This window comes from Pelodiscus sinensis, chromosome 8 (genome assembly GCF_049634645.1).
Source record: "Pelodiscus sinensis isolate JC-2024 chromosome 8, ASM4963464v1, whole genome shotgun sequence".
Classification (NCBI taxonomy): Eukaryota; Metazoa; Chordata; order Testudines; family Trionychidae; genus Pelodiscus; species Pelodiscus sinensis.
This window is the reverse complement of record NC_134718.1, coordinates 12,032,149-12,049,627: the sequence shown is the minus strand read 5'-3', so window position 1 is coordinate 12,049,627 and position 17,479 is coordinate 12,032,149. Positions and strand designations below refer to the sequence as shown.

Here is a 17,479-nt window from a genome sequence, read left to right as displayed (position 1 = left end):
TTTTTTACTTAACACGAACACTTTCAGAAAAGCATCTATAGTGTTAAATGAGGAATTACTGTTCAATCAAACAACAGCTAACTGGAACTCACCTATTCATGACCTCCACACTTTTCCAAAGACATGCCTGAAATCTCATAAAACTGAGATCAGGCTCAAAGCAGCTTCCCTTGGCCCTGGTGTGCTCAGCAGACAGAACTCTGGAATAATGCAGACACCTGATTGCTGCCCCCACAAAAGAAGTTCCAGGCCTCAACTTAAGCCACACACAAAGACTCACAATGCACCATTTCAGAACACTAAACAGCAGATACCGTCAACTCTTTCACCTCTGGAAGATGGGAGATAACACATAATGGCTGTGTCTACACTGGCATGAATTTCTGGAAATGCTTAAAACAGAATAGTTTTCGTTATAAGTATTTCCGGAAAAGGAGTGTCTACATTGGCAGGCTGCTTTTCCGGAAAAGCCCTTTTTCTGGAAAAGCATCCGTGGCCAATGTAGTCGTCATTTTCGCGATCGGGGCTTTTTTCCGGAAAAGACTACTGGGCTGTCTACACTGGCCCTTTTCCGGAACAATGTTCCGGAATAAGGACTTATGCCCGAGCGGGAGCAGAATAGTTTTTCCGGAATTGTGGCTGATTTTGTACAGTAGAGCATCGTTGCTTTTCCAGAAATTCAAGGGCCAGTGTAGACAGCTCGCAGCTTATTCCGGAAAAGCGGCTAATTTTCCGGAATAAGTGGCCCAGTGTAGACACAGCCAATGTGATTATGGACACCAGCTGCAAACTATGGACCATCAGTGATGCTTCAGTCATATGCCTGTGTAATCTCATGAAATCACTTCCACAGGTATTTATTGGCTCGCTACTCTGGACTTGGTTATTTGAGGTTGCCATTGTTTTTGGGGGAAAGACACTAAGTGCTGCTACACTACAGTATACCAATATGTAGAATACTAAAATAGTCTTATGTTAATAGAGCATAAAGATTATTGACATTATGTAATGTTTGTTTTATAAAGCAGATTTACTTCAAGAATTAATAGGACAAATGCAATTTCATTTATAGATAGCATTCAGCCTTACAGATTCTCATATCTGTATTGCAAATTAACCCTTTTAGAAAAGGAGCTCACACAGCGCCTAGTTTTCTTAGCAAGGAAAAGGTATTGGACAAGCTAGATCTAGCTCACTAGAAGTCTGATAAAAACCTGTCCATTTTATTTTCTAGCAAAATTACAGCAGAACTCTCACAAATACTGGGCTTACTCATAAAATGAACACCTGTTGTCTCTACAAGTTGAACCTCTCTAGTCCAGAACTCTCTGGTCCGGAAACATCTGTCATCTGGAATAATTTTAGTTAGCTGGATGTCCACTGTTCATGGGTATGACCAAGTTTCCCGCCGCCCTATAAATTTCGTTTAGAGTCACCATTCCTAGCGCTCAGTGTTCTGTGGTGTTATTTAGCTCTAATTTACCCCTAAATGTTCTCTAACCGCCCAATAAGCAGTGGAAGTGTTGGTAATGCTGTTAAACAATATTGGCCTCCTGTGGTCCGGAAAATTCTCTGGTTCGGAACCTGTCAGGCCCAGGGTGCTGGACTAGAGAGGTTAAACTTGTAGTATATTCTCACTGGTACCTATGGGAACAATTTCAATTTGAATAATGCAAAGTGCACCACAAAGGCAAATCTATTCATTAGCCTAAAATGTGGTCACTGGAAGAAAACTGATTTGTCCGTGAAAATAGTGTTTCGATGTTCCACACATGGTGGCTACGTCTACACTGGCATGATTTTCCGGAAATGCTTTTAACGGAAAAGTTTTCTGTTAAAAGCATTTTCGGAAAAGCGCGTCTAGATTGGCAGGATGCTTTTCCAGAAAAGCGTCCATGGCCAATCTAGACGCACTTTTCCGCAAAAAAGCCCCGATTGCCATTTTCGCAATTGGGGCTTTTTTGCGGAAAACAGAACTATGCTGTCTACACTGGCCCTTTCGGGCAAAAGTCTTTCGGAAAAAAGACTTTTGCCCGAACGGGAGCAGCATAGTTTTTCCAGAAAAGCACTGATGATTTTACATTAGATCGTCAGTGCTCTTCCGGAAATTCAAGCGGCCAGTGTAGTCAGCTGGCAAGTTTTTCTGGAAAATCATCTGATTTTCCGGAAAAACTTGCCAGTGTAGACACAGCCGGTATGTATCCAATTCATGCAGTTTACCAGTCAAAACAGGACTTCCATAACTGCTGGCACTTCAAATTCAACGTAGGATCTGAAAAACATGCTGGGATAGCTTTCTGTTTCTTACATCAACAACAGTAATTTCGCAATCAAAGCAGGCAACATTGCTGATGACTGACGCACAGAATGATATGCAGCATGTTCTTTTGTAGCCAGTGGGACTGGCAGCAGGAGAAAAAACACAATTGCTTTTGTTGAAGAAGAGCTGGGTAAGACCCCACATAGGAAACTGGAGGGTAACCCCAATCTGCCCTTTTTCCAAGAACCACTGTTTGGATCAAAACCACAGTTGGATGGCTTTGATATAATTTGTCTTATGCAAGTGCAGAACTCTTCTTTGTTATTTCAGCAAAAATATTAGAGTTTTAAAGTTAGCTACCCAGGGGGAAAAAACTGCTATTCATGCAGATCTGCCAAGTACATTGGATAGTTTTTTTGTAACAGCACGCAGGTCTGTGCTGAAAAACTATTCTCGCATCTCACATTTCAAAACTTTGCAGTTAGTGAATAGATGCTCTGCTCATTTTAGCCTGCCCTTTGTTCAGATTCTCGGCATACTTTAGGGTTAGGGGGTTTCCTAGTGTATAGGGAAAGCGATCCTACAGCACCAAATCTGGATTAGTACATTGTTCTTTCATGTCACTGGTGTGCTGGAAGGAGTAGTTTAATGTTGTTGTTTTTTTCCTTTTGCAAAGTGCACAGAAAATCATGGCTGTGTGAAAAATGAAGAATTTTTCTCTTTACATACAGAGAAAGAAGAGCCGATACTGCAAATCTTTCTAATGTTTTGTAACAATTCCTGGGTCATTTATCAGCGCACTAGCGGCTTTGGAATCCCATGTAATGCAAATGCTCTAATGATGCCAGAGGCTAAGTGCTTTTTAATTTATATCCCAAAAGTAATGAAGTTCCAAAGTAATTTGTTTTCAAAGGTCATTTTAGGGATTGGAGAAATAAAGAATTAATAATCCTGCTGCGGTGGAATGAATAGGCTTTTACACTTTTAGAGGAGGTGGCGGTGGGGGAACTATGGTATAATCCCCCACAAGGTAAAATAATTGATAAACATTTCCAAAGATAAGCAGCTTTGGCTCTTAATATCATACAATACACAGTTGCTAAATTAATATTCATTTTGTTTATGGCTAAGGCCTACATGAATTGCAGGATGATTGGTAAATAATTGCTGCTGAGCTGTGGAAAAGACATGGAAAATCATGGAAAATAATAATGGACCTTTATTAATTACCGTAATTTGGAAAAGCCAGAGAAGACCTATTTGTTTAAGTAAAAATTTGCTGGAACAATAAAAAATCGCAAGTATTATGTTATTCCTGATAATTTTTTTGATAACCAGACATTTTGCTGTACTATATTACAGTCAATCATGAGGTTTCTACTTGTATGTGCGAGGAAAAAAGTGTGTGTTGCGAACTTCAAACCTCATGCAAGATTGTGGACTGTGTACAGTAAGCAAATTTAAATAAAACTGTGGAGGAAACTTAGTATTAAGGGATCCATAATATTGTAAATTATGACAGTCCAATATACAATTTGTTTTCAGTTGCTCATAGCTTTCTGAAAAAGTTTCCTTTGGTGTTATCCTTTTATTTTGCCTTATTCTTTCCCCCATATGCAAATGTCCCATATGAACCTTGACACCCTGACTCAAGGTCTAAGTAAACACATAGGCTGTGTCTAGACTGGCCAGTTTTTCTGGAAAATCAGCCGCTTTTTCGGAAAAACTTGCCAGCTGTCTACACTGGCCGCTTGAATTTCCGCAAAAGCACTGACTTCCTACTGTAAGACTGTCAGTGCTTCTTGCGGAAATACGATGCTGTTCCTGTTCAGGCAAAAGTCCTTTTGCGCAAAACTTTTGCACAAAAGGGCTAGTGTAGACAGCTCAGATTTGTTTTCCGCAAAAAAAGCCCCAATCGCGAAAATGGCGATCGGGGCTTTTTTTTGCAGAAAGCGCGTCTAGATTGGCACGGACGCTTTTCCGCAAAAAGTGCTTTTGCGGAAAAGTGTCCGTGCCAATCTAGACGCGCTTTTCCGAAAATGCTTTTAACGGAAAACTTTTCCATTAAATGCATTTCTGGAAAATCATGCCAGTCTAGACGTAGCCATAGAGTGGTTCTCGCATTACAATAGGTAATTTCCCATTCAGGTACTCTTGCTTTCTCACTACCCTTGGAGATGAGCCACATCCATTCTGATGTGATTAGCATGGATGGGTATATATCATGATGTATGCCAGCAATGATCTCTGCCATATATATTGGCCAAACTGGACACTCCAAGGATAAAAGGACACAAAACAGACATCAGGAGTAGTAACACACATAAATCTGCAGGGGAACATTTTAACCTCCCACGTCACTCAATCGTGGATTTAAAAGTAGCCATCCATCTCCAAAGGAATTTCACTACTCAACTGCAGAGAGAGTCTGCAGAACTGGAATTCATCTGACACTATTATTTTGGGTTTGAATAAAGACATTAACTTAACTCACTACAAAGCCAATTTCCCCTGCCACTGACATCCACTTTTTCACATCAGAAACTGTGAATGAGACACAGCCAGCCCACCTAATTAGCTTCATTAACACAGGACCTACAATTGACAGGTACTTCTTTTGCTGTTATATATATCTTGAATTCTGTTATTTCCACTCCAACTCATCTGATGGGAAGTGGGTCTTATTTTTGTTCATCTCTAATGTGCCACAGGACTACTTGTTTTTAAAGTTACAGACTAACACGGCTTCCCTTACGAGACCTAATACATTTGTTATTCCGTAAATTGCCACCCGACTCCATATTACTCATACAGGTGTTTTTTGTTGTTGTTTTGATACCGAAAATAGCTTACATGTTCTCGCTATGGTCACTGTGGAAGTTCATGTGAAGAGGTTCTGGCTACTAGTTTGCCCTAATCAATAGGAACTTGAAACTGAGCCCTGTCCTCCTAAAGCAACGTGTTCCTCAACTCCAGGAACTTAGAGTAATTCAGGAAATCATGAAGGACCTGATAGTTTGAGATCTGAAACTGCAGTGATGGTGTATGTAAACACCTCCCATCCCAGGCAGGCAAGATGCTTGGCCTCCCTATCTACAAAGAGGCCCATGGGTGTTGTTGAATCAGTCATACTGTGGCTGCCTGCACCACTAAACAGTTCAGGGCAGGGCGGGTGAACAAGTACTCTGCTTCCGTAGCTGCAACTAAATTCTGCTTCTCCGCCTTCTTGGGGTGGGGCAGAGTCTTTAAGCAGGATCCGGTGGCAGATCCCAAAGCACTTGGTTTTGTCTCTTCAGCTGAAGAATATCTACAGGGTTTTCTCCTCCTCTCTTTGTCACCCAGTAACCCTTGGAAACATAACCTTCCAAACAGAGCTGTCCTGTCCATAGGAAGGTGCAAGGTGGCCACCACAACTGTCCTATGATGGGACCCGTGGGATTACCTGTGGGGCCGAATACAGACCTCCACTCACCGTGGCAGTGGGAGCTGTAGCACTCCAGCAGCCTGCCCCACTCCGTTCCAATCTGCTGCACTCCGCTTTTCCAAAGCAGCATGGAAAAGAGCGCCCTGGGTTGGGGCACTCTGATTCTTGCTGCCATGGAGAAGCAGAGTGCAGCCAGCTGGAATAGGGAGGCAGGGAGAAGCAGAGAAGGCTGTCACGTTGCTCCAGCTCCCACCGCTCTGAGGAGGAGGCCGATCCCCGTTGTCGCCCTGCACCGAGTCCTCCGGTAATCCCCTGGCTTGAGTTGCTTGGCTTGTTGCATGCTCCACAATGTGCTTCTGACTCCGAAGTTTGCATGCCTGACGCTTCAGCCACTGGTGAATTTTGACTCGGGCCACGAGGCAGTAAAAAGGAACTGGAGAGGCCAAGGGTCTGCTCAACCATTTAAAACTTTGGTAAGGAGCACACGAAGATCAGAGGTGTAGGCATGGACCAAATTGCAAGAAATTTCTGGCACATGGAGTGTGTACATGCCCACAGTGAAATACATGTATGGATCAGCACTTGAAGAAACAGGCCCTGATCCTGACTGGAGTCTTTGGGGGCTTCAGATATAATCTACTATATATTTGAGAGAGTGTGTGTGTCCATCTCTCTGTTTGTTCAAGAACTCCTCCTAAATTGTGAGAGCTAGGACCACCAAATATATACAGCTTCCTCTTTTCATAACTTAAAGCAAAATCAGGGTTTGGTTGTCCCAGGAAAATGGGATGTGCCTGAATGGGACTGGTTTCTCATAAAATCACATAGAAAAGAAACAGAATCACCTGGAAGGTGAAAGGAGCTGGCTGCAGTTGGGGGTGAGGGAGAGGGTGGCATCGCCCCATCTGGGACTGCTCCAGCCCCAAGCCTCCCACCCTCAGGCATCCTTTAGAGAGGGCGGGGGGAAGGGGTGATGAAGCTTCCTTCCCCCCCCCCCCCCCCCCTTCGATTCGTACAGGAACATTGCTGGCTGTTTCCCTTCATCAGGGAGCAAGGGAAAAGTGCACAATTTGCTGTATTCCTCACTCTGGCTGACGAGTGTAGGGGGCAGATGAATTTGGACCTGCTCCAGCTGGGGTACATGCACCCCTCCCCCAGCTGTGTCCGCTGGAGCTGCAGACCTGCTTCTCACCTGGTCCCAAGCTGCTGCAGTGAGAGAGGGCTGGGGTAGTCCTCTCTCCCAGGGGCAGCCTGCCTACTGAACCCCTCCTCCCCAGCCCCACCTCAGAGCAATGATTAAAATTGAAGCATGAACATTTTCTTTTTTTCCCCCCAAAAACCAAACATTAATTGAGTTAAGGACCTGAGCAATGCCAGGTAAATCATCTAGCATTATATATGTGTGGCTCTGTTTACATTGTAAGATCCTTGGGGCAGACCTTTTTAATTCTGCGCTGTTACAGCACCAAGCACAGTGGAATCCCGATCCATGACTGGGGCTCGCAAGTTGCAAAACAATACAACTAATAAACAACAAACAAATGACTGAACAATAAATCACTTACATGGGAAAAAACTAAGTTACTGGTCACCAGTGGTATCCAGAGGTTCTTCTAAGCTGTGTGGTAGTACAGCCTTGCAACTGCTTAAAGAGCCCTGCCTAGCCAGGGGCTCAGGGCTTTGGGCATGGAGCTGTCTGGCTGGGGCCGGGGGAGAGTTCTCCCTCAACTACAGCAGCAGTAGTCCTTTTCTTTCCTGCCTTCTTATTGAGCTATTTTCAGGTGAGCAGAGTTAACCCAAGGACACAAAAGTCTACATGACTTCATACTGCGCCAGTCATTCATTTATGTGCTAAGCTACAATACAAAGAAATGTGGTTCATCTCCAGCTACCAAATGTCCATATTCTGCAAAATTATCCTTGAGTTTCACCCTACTCCTTGCCATGCTAGAGTGGGGGCGACTATTTGTTTTTTCAGAAACAAAAATGACAGGGAGGAAGTTCAGGTCAGGATTAAAGGTGTTTTTGCAGAGCTATGTGGGAAAAGACTGAACACAGCTTGTATGCAAGCATGCATGGCGCCAACCTGGCTTGTTTGTCTCCTTTTCACAAACACCAAACTCAGACACAGTGTTTATCAACAACCAGATACAACATCAACACTTGGGAACAGTATTATTATAGACGCATTACATCATGTGTATATGTTGATAAGGCAGGATACTTGATGAAGAAAACTTACAGTTTGAATGTCATCAGAGAAATCTGTGGGTTCCAATTACATTTATAAGTCTCTCAAAAATATTTACTGCTTGGAAGGATGATATGCAACTTCTTATAGATTACTGGATTCATTCCAACTCTTGACACAGAATTTTGAGAGATGCTATACTCTTGAACGCATTAAGATGGAGCCATTCCGTAATATTTGAAGGCTTGCAGCTGAATCTGGATCTTAGTAAGTGCTGTATGTGTGATCTTTACAAACTTTATGAGATCAATTTGTGTGTTCCCCCTCTCTCTCCCTCCCTCCCCCCAATAACAAGTATCTCTGACCACTTATGCTGAGGGATGATATGAACTACATAGGTGATGTATTTTTTCCCTTGCTATTTTGTAGGCTTTTATTTTCATTTATCTTTTGAATGTAATGTTATGAAAAGAGCTCAAAAGGCTTTGAGGAACCCCTGCACACATAGTGTTTACTTGACTCTGGTAAATATTTCTGGGCTGAATCCTAAATCTGCTATCATCATACAAAACAAAAATTGCTGCTGTTGCAGGCATTGAAATATACCTTCTGCATTTGGCAGCTCCTCTAGAACTCACACAGGCAGCCCCATGAAAGTCAACAACACCTCCATAAGCAGTAAGTCAGGGTTTGAATCATGTCAGCACATGAAACAGGCTAAGCCAAATGAAATGGATTTCTATGGGGCACTCATCAGCAGACAGACTAACCCGGGTCACCTCTGAAGAATGCCTTTCCACTTACTTCCACAAAAATAAGTAATAGGGGACATTTGTTTGAAATTTCAAAGGTTCCTTTAATTAGTGACTCACTTAGTGCCACTGAATATAGAAAGAGATACAATAGAGCTACGTAAGATTTCGCCCTCCATATGATTAATTTCTTAATACTATGCATGTTAAGTAACATTAATCAACCTGACTACTAGGAAATAAATAGATATTAGTGTGTGGGGATTTAGGAATCATGTGCTGTACAAAACGAGTGATTAACTGCACACTCAAGGTATGTCTGCATAGCAGCATTATTCTACACTACAGGCCTTTATTTTGAAATAATGTCGAGCTGGAGGACTTCTTACTCCGACTCATGATAGTCTCATTTCACGAGGAGTAAGGGAAGTCGAAAGAAGAGTGCTCTTCCTTCGACTTTCTGCTGTGAAGACAGCACCGAAAGCCGAATTAAGCTATTTCTACTTCAGGTACGCAATTGACATAGCTGAAGTTGTGTAGCTTAATTTGACTTTAGACCCGCTGTGTAGACGAACCCTCAGTTACCACTGTTTGACAGACAGCACACAGGGTAATCACAGAGAAGAAAAATGCCATCACAGAATTAGTTCACGTACCGTCAAACAACCCATCAGACTCTGTTCAAAAGGTCTCTGGAAAGCTCTCGGGTCTCCACACCAGTCCAGGAGCTCGGTAGCTGCATTATGGAAGTTTGCGGGATTCTGTAAGTGCTGAAAAGGGGAGAGATGAAAAAACATGGTAAACAAATATCATTAACTGCTAGATGCATTCTCTTCCACACACAAAACCAAAAAATCCCAGGAGATGATGAAATGAAGTCATATGAGTGGATGAACAGAGCAGACCAACTTATTTCATTCTCTACTATCTGTGTATCACTGGTCCTAATTGATTTTTATTTCTTAGAGGGAGTAACTCAATTGAAAGTCCAGATCCATTTCACCAAAATTTCATGAATTGTGCTCATGTAGGTGCCGAATTCTCTTCTTGCTTTTGCTCTAACTCCACCCTCTGCTCCATCCCTTCTCCCAAACCCCTGCGCAGTCTCTTCCCACCCATACTCCACCCCTGTCCCACCACTTCCCCCAAACATGCCCCATCTCCACTCCTCACCCTCATCCCGGAGCTTGAACGCTAAGAATCAGTTGTTCGCAGCGCTCTGGAAGTGCTGGGAGGGAGGAAGAGGGATTGGACAGAAGGGCCACCGTCATGGAGAGAGGAGGAAACTTGGCACGGGTGAGGGCTCTGAACCCGCTAAATTCTCCCAGAGCACCCACAGAGTTGGTGCCTATGCCCACAGATGTAGCGTGTTGAAGCTGGACACCCAGGCTGACCAATCCCAACACAGAGCAGATTTGAATCTCAATCTACATTTCAACTCTTTGCCTCCGTCAGGCCATACGCCAACTCCTGGAAAGGGGGTCACAAAGCCAGCAACGCTATTAGAACAGCTTGGTTTCACCATCTGCCTGCTTTCGGAATGTGGTTGGATTGCCTTGCTAGAGACATGGCTGATACTTATTAAACAGTTCGCACAACTGTGGCTAGCGTGGGGTTGCAAGACATATTGAGACATTTGGGGGCTGTAGTTCAGGATAACAGCACGTGGAGGAAAACACTGACACAAAGGTATGGCTGTGACACTGCCACAACGGACAATACAAAAGCACGGAGAGCGTTGAGAAATAGCCAGAGGAAATCTCACAACCCCTGCAGGAGCAGGATTTCATTAGCCAGCACCACTTGGAGAAAGAAACCAATTTAACTGCTACTTTCTCACCCTCCCCTGCAGTGGCCGAAGTATAATCCTATTTTGGGGGACACAGAGTAGTAACATTATTTAACACCATAATTCCTACTATCAACATTAAAAGTATTCTAAAGCCAAAATGCTCCCTATTTTAGCATGGAGCAGGGGGGCCAACAGGAGTGCCGGGCCTTAGGCATTGTGTGTGTATGTGTGTGTTGGGGGGGGAAGGTCCAGTTCAGCGCCCCCTGGAAGGAGTAGGGTTGGGGCAGCCAGACCTCAGCGCTGGACAATGTTCATCTGTCCCTGCCCCCCCTCCCACCCTCACCCCCCACTCAGAGATGGCTGGACTGCACGGCGCAGGGCTTTGGTGCATGCTTCCTGGCGCTCTGGCGGCCCAAGGATCCAGCTGTTGCCGTGGTAACAACAGTGGTGGCTGAGAATAGTGGCGGTGTTAAAATAGCCGGCCCTGGAGCAGGCAGTGTTAGAATAGCCGGCCCTGGGGCAACGGTCCCCTCCCCCACCTCCAGCATCTGCGAGCCTGGCATGGAGTGGAAGTCAATGTACAGCAAGACTGTTGCCTCTAAATCCTGCACTATTTTTCAAAAACAACTGGTCTTTACCTTTACCCCTATCCCTGTCTGGATTTGTATAAAAGTCACCTGCCAACATGATGCCTGAGTACCCATGTTCTGGTACAATGCCCCCATGCTGAATGGAGACACATTATTGCACAAGCGAGTCACATGGTACAAGTTTTACATGTTGGGCCTTCGTTTATGAGGTCTTTGAAGCATTTTTTATTTGGTAGAAAGCACCTGGCACACATCAGGCACTCTCTGAGGGCATGTCTACCTGGGGAGTTATTTCAAAATAACGACCCTTATTTCGAAATAACTAGGTGAGTGCCCACACGACCAAGCCTGTTATTTCAAAATAACAGGTTTGTTATTTCGAAATAACTCCTGCTTGTGAAGAGGATTGAGCTTATTTTGAAACAGTTATTTCAGGAGTTAGTATTTCAAAATGACTTATTTTGAAATAACCTGGTAAGTGCAGACATAGCCGGTGTATTTGCTACGGCTGCAATTAGTAAAACAACAGTGGACTTAGAAGAAAATTAGAAAAACTCCTTCACAAATGGAGACAATCAGTACCACAGTGTATGAGGCATGTAAAGGGTTTCTGCTACGGAAGTGAACGACTAGTTGTCAGGCTAGTCGACTAGTTGCTTCTCCCCCTCCCCCCCGTTGCCTCTATCAGAAAGAGGCAGCAAGAGGGGGAACGCAGGGGGTACATCAAAGCAGCAGTGCCACGTGGAGCCCAGGATGAGCTGGAGACTCCCTGGCTGACCCTGGGCTCCATGCAGCTCGGCTGCTTTGAAACGCTGCAGGGAGCCTGACATTGGGCTCCCCATGGCATTTGAAAGCGGCCGTGCTGCACGGAACCCGGAGTCAGTGGTGGAGTCCCCAGCTGACTCCAAGCTCCAAGTGTCACAGCCACTGTGAAACGCCAGGTGCAGCCTGACGACAGGCTCCCCACGGTGTTTCAAAGCAGCAGCACCACATGGAGCCCAGGGGCAGCAGTCACATTCACCTGTGAAATGTAACATCAGCCCTAGAAGTGTTGCTACACTTTAAAGACAGAGGCGGCCTATCGATTAATCGAATAGTCGATGCAAAATGCATTGATTATTCGATTAGTCAATGACTTGATATTTAACATCCCTAGTTTCCGCTAGCCTTCAGGGACACAGCTTTGAGCTTTCTAGCTGTGGCTGTAACAGACCCATATGCGCTGCAGACAGGAGCGGCCTGAGGCAGGCTGCGGCAGCTGGCGCCCCAGGCAAAACGTGCGATTGGCGCCCCCGCCTGCACAGCCGTCAATGGAGTGATGTCATCATCAGTTGCCCCGGACGTCCCGTTGAAGGCAGCGCCCTAGGCGACGTCCGAGTCGGCCTATAGTCACAGGCCACCCCTGGCTGCAGACTGGGCATAAGAAAGGCTCTATAACACACACTCACCATCAAGATGCATACTTTCTCTGATAAACATAAAGCAGCAGCTCAACCCATAGCCCTGAGCCCCATAGCCATCCCTGAAACCCAGACAAGTCCCTGTTTATATGGTGCCTGCCATCTTCCTATGCATCCCCTTTTTTGTGTATTTATTTGGCTACAAGCTGAAGGACATATTCCATGTCCAGCTATAATTCTGTATATCTGTCCTTCATACTTTGCAATGGAAAATGCAAAAGAAACCAACAAAACCAATCCTCTCCCAAACCAAAAGCTTATTATTGAAGCACTATACACTTCATGCACCAGGAAATTGTCAGCAATTCCTAGAACTGCCATTTTCAGGAGATCGGACTGGCTCTATGGTTCATCAAAAAGAGTGACCATTGGCAAACCATGTGTCCTCTCTGGCATATCCAAGATGGAAAGTTAGTGGAACTTTTTCAAATCCTTTGGCCTTTTACTGCAAAGATTTTGTATAAAGTAGAGTTTTTGCAATATAAACCTTGGAAGAACTCTTCAGCTCAATAGACTCATTGACCAAAATGAGATGGTCACTGGTGACTCAAAACTACTTTATTCGGCATACACAGGTTCTGGTAAGACTCCACAGTAATTAAAAAACCACTGATCGTAACTCTAAAGATTCACTTATTTCTTTTTCCCCTGCGTATCAAGATCTCATGTAAGTATCTTCCCAATCATGTAACATAACTACAGTGTTGCCAGCTCTCATAAGAAGGGGTGATGTTTTATGTAAAGCCCCAATTTCTAGAGACAAGAGTTCACATGGGAAATTCAGCTTGGATTTATAAAAAATAAGGTCCTAGCCTTTGTGAATGCTCAGACGAGTCTGAAAATGTGCATCCAGAAGGCAAATAAAAGGGAACCAATAATAAAAGGAATGTATTAAATTCTCATCATTTTAAAGACAATCTGATGATTTTAGGGGGGCTGTTTACTCATGATTCTTGAATGGCTGGAGTTGGTAATGCAATAAATATATGCCTCGCATCCAAACTCTGTTTTCTATTCAGTTTTCTTTCCCTCTTTATTTTCATGCCAGAGAAACCAAATCAATTAGCTCCAAGACAGAGAAGTGAAAACAAGTATCCGCCCACACCAGGTTATGTCCCTGACCTATTGGATCATGTTACACTAATCCTTGTTCTATGGAGGATCTTTGTCAGAGGCCCTTGCATTGACAAGAGGGGACTGGTTTGTGGGGCAGCAAGTTTTAAAACAATAGAAGAATTTTTTAAAAACAGCAAATAGATGTTATGCAACATGGCATCTTCCCACTCAACAACATGAAGCCAAATTTATACCAACTGCATGACTTCCTCTGGGTTGCATTTTGAAAGCAACATTTCCATTCCAGCTCAATGAAAGGAGGCAAAGTTCTCCGTATACTTATGAATATTAGCATATAAATTAAACAAAGATAAGAGAGATCTTTTATGCCTTTTATAAAAAACAGCTGGCCAAGTAGTTTAGGTTATTGGTCCTAACTGTAGCAAGCAGAAAGCTGTGAATGTCTGTTGCTAAATCGCTCAATATCTACTGTCATTTCAATCCTCCATTGTCATTTGGCAGAAAAACACAAAAACCAACTCAAACCCCTTTTAAAGCATCATACACACACTGCAACTTCTCTTGTTGTAATGTACCTGCAAAGATTGCAGAGAAAGAAAAGTGTGAGCATAACTAGATCACAAATCATACTGTGATAATCACATGCTGCAGTGGCAGCAAAAAAAAAAAAAAAAAAAAAAAAAAGGTAGCATGTTCCAACCTCCATAACACAAAATCAACATTAACTATAACAGAGACGAAATGTGATATAGACACTCTCTTGGATACTGTAGGTTTGGTCACCAAGACCTATACATATTTGTAAACATACATGATTTTGTAGGTGATATTTCCATTGGATACATCCCACCCTGAGAGCAAAGAACTCACAAATACTGAACATTAAACACAGAACAACATGGCTATTTTTTTCCTTGTGGCATAAGATCACTGGGCACAAAATGCATTTCAGTATCACTTCACCAGCTCCTCGACGAGGCTTACCTGTGTCGATGAAGAAAGGCTTCTTTGTCGGGGCATCGCGTCCAGACTCTCCCGATCTGCCGACAAACAGCTGATCGGCAGATCGGGGCAGCCATTTAAATTTAAATGAAGCCGCGATTATTTTAATCGCGGCTTCATTTCCCTCTTCCGAGCTGGCTAATCTACATGCCTCCGTCGACGGAGGCATGGAGTCTGGACACAGCCCTAGAGTGGCCTGTCACTCCACACACTCAAAATATGTGAAAAAATAATTATTTTTGTTTTGCTGCTCATCAGGTGAATCTTGTGGCTCTACTTGAGATATCTTAAAGAGACCTAATTGGAAGACGTGCACTGTCCCTCTGAAAACAATCAGGCCTCCTCAAGATGTCGAGCTGGGCACCAAAAAATGGAGGCACTCAATCATTTGCCATTGTGGAAGATTTAGGCCACCATTAAAAAGGCCTTAAATGTGGGTTTCATTTTCACTTCACTGTAGCGTATACTGACACCTACTTCAAAAATGCCTTTACCAGAATAAAGGACTGAAAAAAAGCGTGTTTCATGTTTCAATGTCACTGTTGAGATACATACTCATCTCAGTGGGCTATGTCACAGCAGAAGCACTAATGCAACGCTGAGGGTGACCCAGACTTCAATTAATTATGTGCTATGCAACTCGCACTCGCGTTTCCATCCCACAATCACATTGCACTTGGGCTTTTATTTATTTATTTTGCCTGATCAAGCACAACAAGGTCCTATCATAAACCATCCACTAAAAGACGGGTCTCTACCAAAATCCCCCACAATTTTATCTATACCCACCACATGCTGAATTCTTGATGTCCTACACAGCAGTAGGGATGTAAAATCCCATTTTCATTTGTTAGCCGGTTAAACGTTAAGTTTAACTGGTTAACTGATTAAATGGGAGGTGGGCAGGGGCTACTCCAGCCCAATTGCTTCCGGAATGCTTCTCCCCGACAGCTGCTTCCAGCCCTACGCAAGGCTGCCAATTGCCAGCCCATGAAGCCGGGAACCGGCAGTCCCACAACACTGGAGCAGCCCTCCACCCATTAAGGGTCAGGCTCGTATGCAGGAATTTCTGTAGGGGGCCGCTTTTTTTGTACACGTGGACCTCAATTATTGTAAATATAATGCAATGAGCATGCATAAGAGAGGTTAATGAAAAATCCGAATGGAAACAGTGATTGGTAAAATGATTTTGTTACAACATACAAAAGTCCCCAGCCGCCCGGGAGGGCTGGGCAGAATCAGCCCCCGTCTGGTTAGGCTGTGGCTGCGGCAGCCCAGCCCGAACCATGGGAGGGGGCTGGAGGCTGCCCTGCCCTCCTGCCATGTCGGCCCAGCCCTGCCCTGCCCCCAGCCTCGCTTTGGTGGGGAGTAGAGGATCAGCCCCAGCCTTCCCCAGCTGGCCAGAGCACGGGGGAGGGAGGGTCAAGCAGCACGCTACCCCAACCTTCCCCTGGCCAGCCAGAGTTGGCTCCATTGGGGATCATGAGGGACTGCATTCGTACCCTTTGCACACACACCCCACAGACGGGCCTAAGGGTGATGTTTACTGAGTGACTGGGTTACCCGTTCGCATCACTACGCAGCAACCGTACTACTGAAAAATTAATTTGCAAGTTGGTTACGCAAGATGAGTGATTCCCCCTGCCCCCTTTGTCAATTCCGTCAAATTGAAAGACTGGTACCTGCAAAATCTAAAGGAAGAAAAGAACCTGGCAAAATACTAATGGGTTTGATCTCTATCCTTTTTATGTCTGAGTAGTTTCCACAGCGAGAGAGAAAGCTGATGCTGAACAAAGTAGCGAGCCTGTTGTTGAGGCTGCATGATTGCCTTTCATGCCATTCTTCTAATTTCCTCAATAAATTTTAAAATAAATGAAGGCTTGCCTGAAAATTACACAGAGAGAGAGAGATAGTGTATCTGGATGGAGAGGGGGGAGAGCAGCGGAGGGGAATTGAAAGGAAACCACACATGAACCTAAGTATAAATATGGGGAAATGTTATGTTATGCAAGAAAACATTCAAAACTACCACTACTTTTTAAAAAAATTAAGCCTTCAGTACTTGCTTTGGGCTATCACATCTCATGCATTAAGTACACAAGAAAATAACAGGTTGGTGGAGCTGTAAGTCCAAAAGTTCTACAAGAGAACCACACTGCTCAACCTACAAGCACATACAACCAAGATGTTTAAATACACATTACTTATTTTTTCATCACCAATAATGGGCTCAACTTTGCAGAAGACACTTGTATCAAGGTTGCTGCAGGGAACCCAAAATCTAAAATGGAAACAAGCTCTGTAAGAATCAGAGCTGTTTACAAGAGTGATCTGCAGTATTACTTAATTCTATTGTAAAACAAAACATCACCTTTTCATTACATCAGAACCTTCACGTGAAGTTTTCAAAACTCAGATGTTATAATGAAGTGCTTCGTAGGATTCTAGCTGGCTTAAATGAATGAAATCGAGAGACTCAGACACACAAAAATCAGTGATGTGTGACTATATATTGTTATGGGCAGGAATCACCAGGTGGTGCTGTGAGTCTCCTAAATTCTTTTCCTTGGCCTTGCAGTCAAATTTTTATTTAATTGTATTTTTGAGGCAGTATCTTGTGTAGAGGAGCTGTTGCAAGAAGCAAGGGAGTTCTCTCTCTGCCTTAATCCCTCTAACTTGACTAACTTCTTGAGGCAGAGTTGCTCTCAAAGAAATAGGAATTGGTGGATGGATCAGATCCCTGAAAGAAAGGATTATTTCTGTATTGTCTGCAAACACCTCTGGTATATATGTGTAAATAAAAGAAGATGTATTAAGATTATACCTAAACTCCGCATCACTCATTTCTCCTGCAATGGCCATGAAATGACACACTGCTTGTATCATGGGCCTACAACGAGGTAGCTATTTATTTTTGGTAATGGTCTAAAT

General features: G+C 43.9%; 1 protein-coding gene across 22 annotated transcripts in view; it reads right to left on the bottom strand.

Moving 5' to 3' along the window:
* Positions 1–17,479, bottom strand: part of ZMIZ1 (zinc finger MIZ-type containing 1) — a 510,613-nt gene that overhangs the window by 180,665 nt on the left and 312,469 nt on the right. For all 22 annotated transcript variants that reach the window (XM_075934736.1, XM_075934735.1, XM_075934734.1 and 19 more), the window contains one exon: positions 9,284–9,397. In XM_075934736.1, coding sequence (XP_075790851.1) covers positions 9,284–9,397 — 114 coding nt within the window. The remainder of the gene's footprint in view (positions 1–9,283; positions 9,398–17,479) is intronic.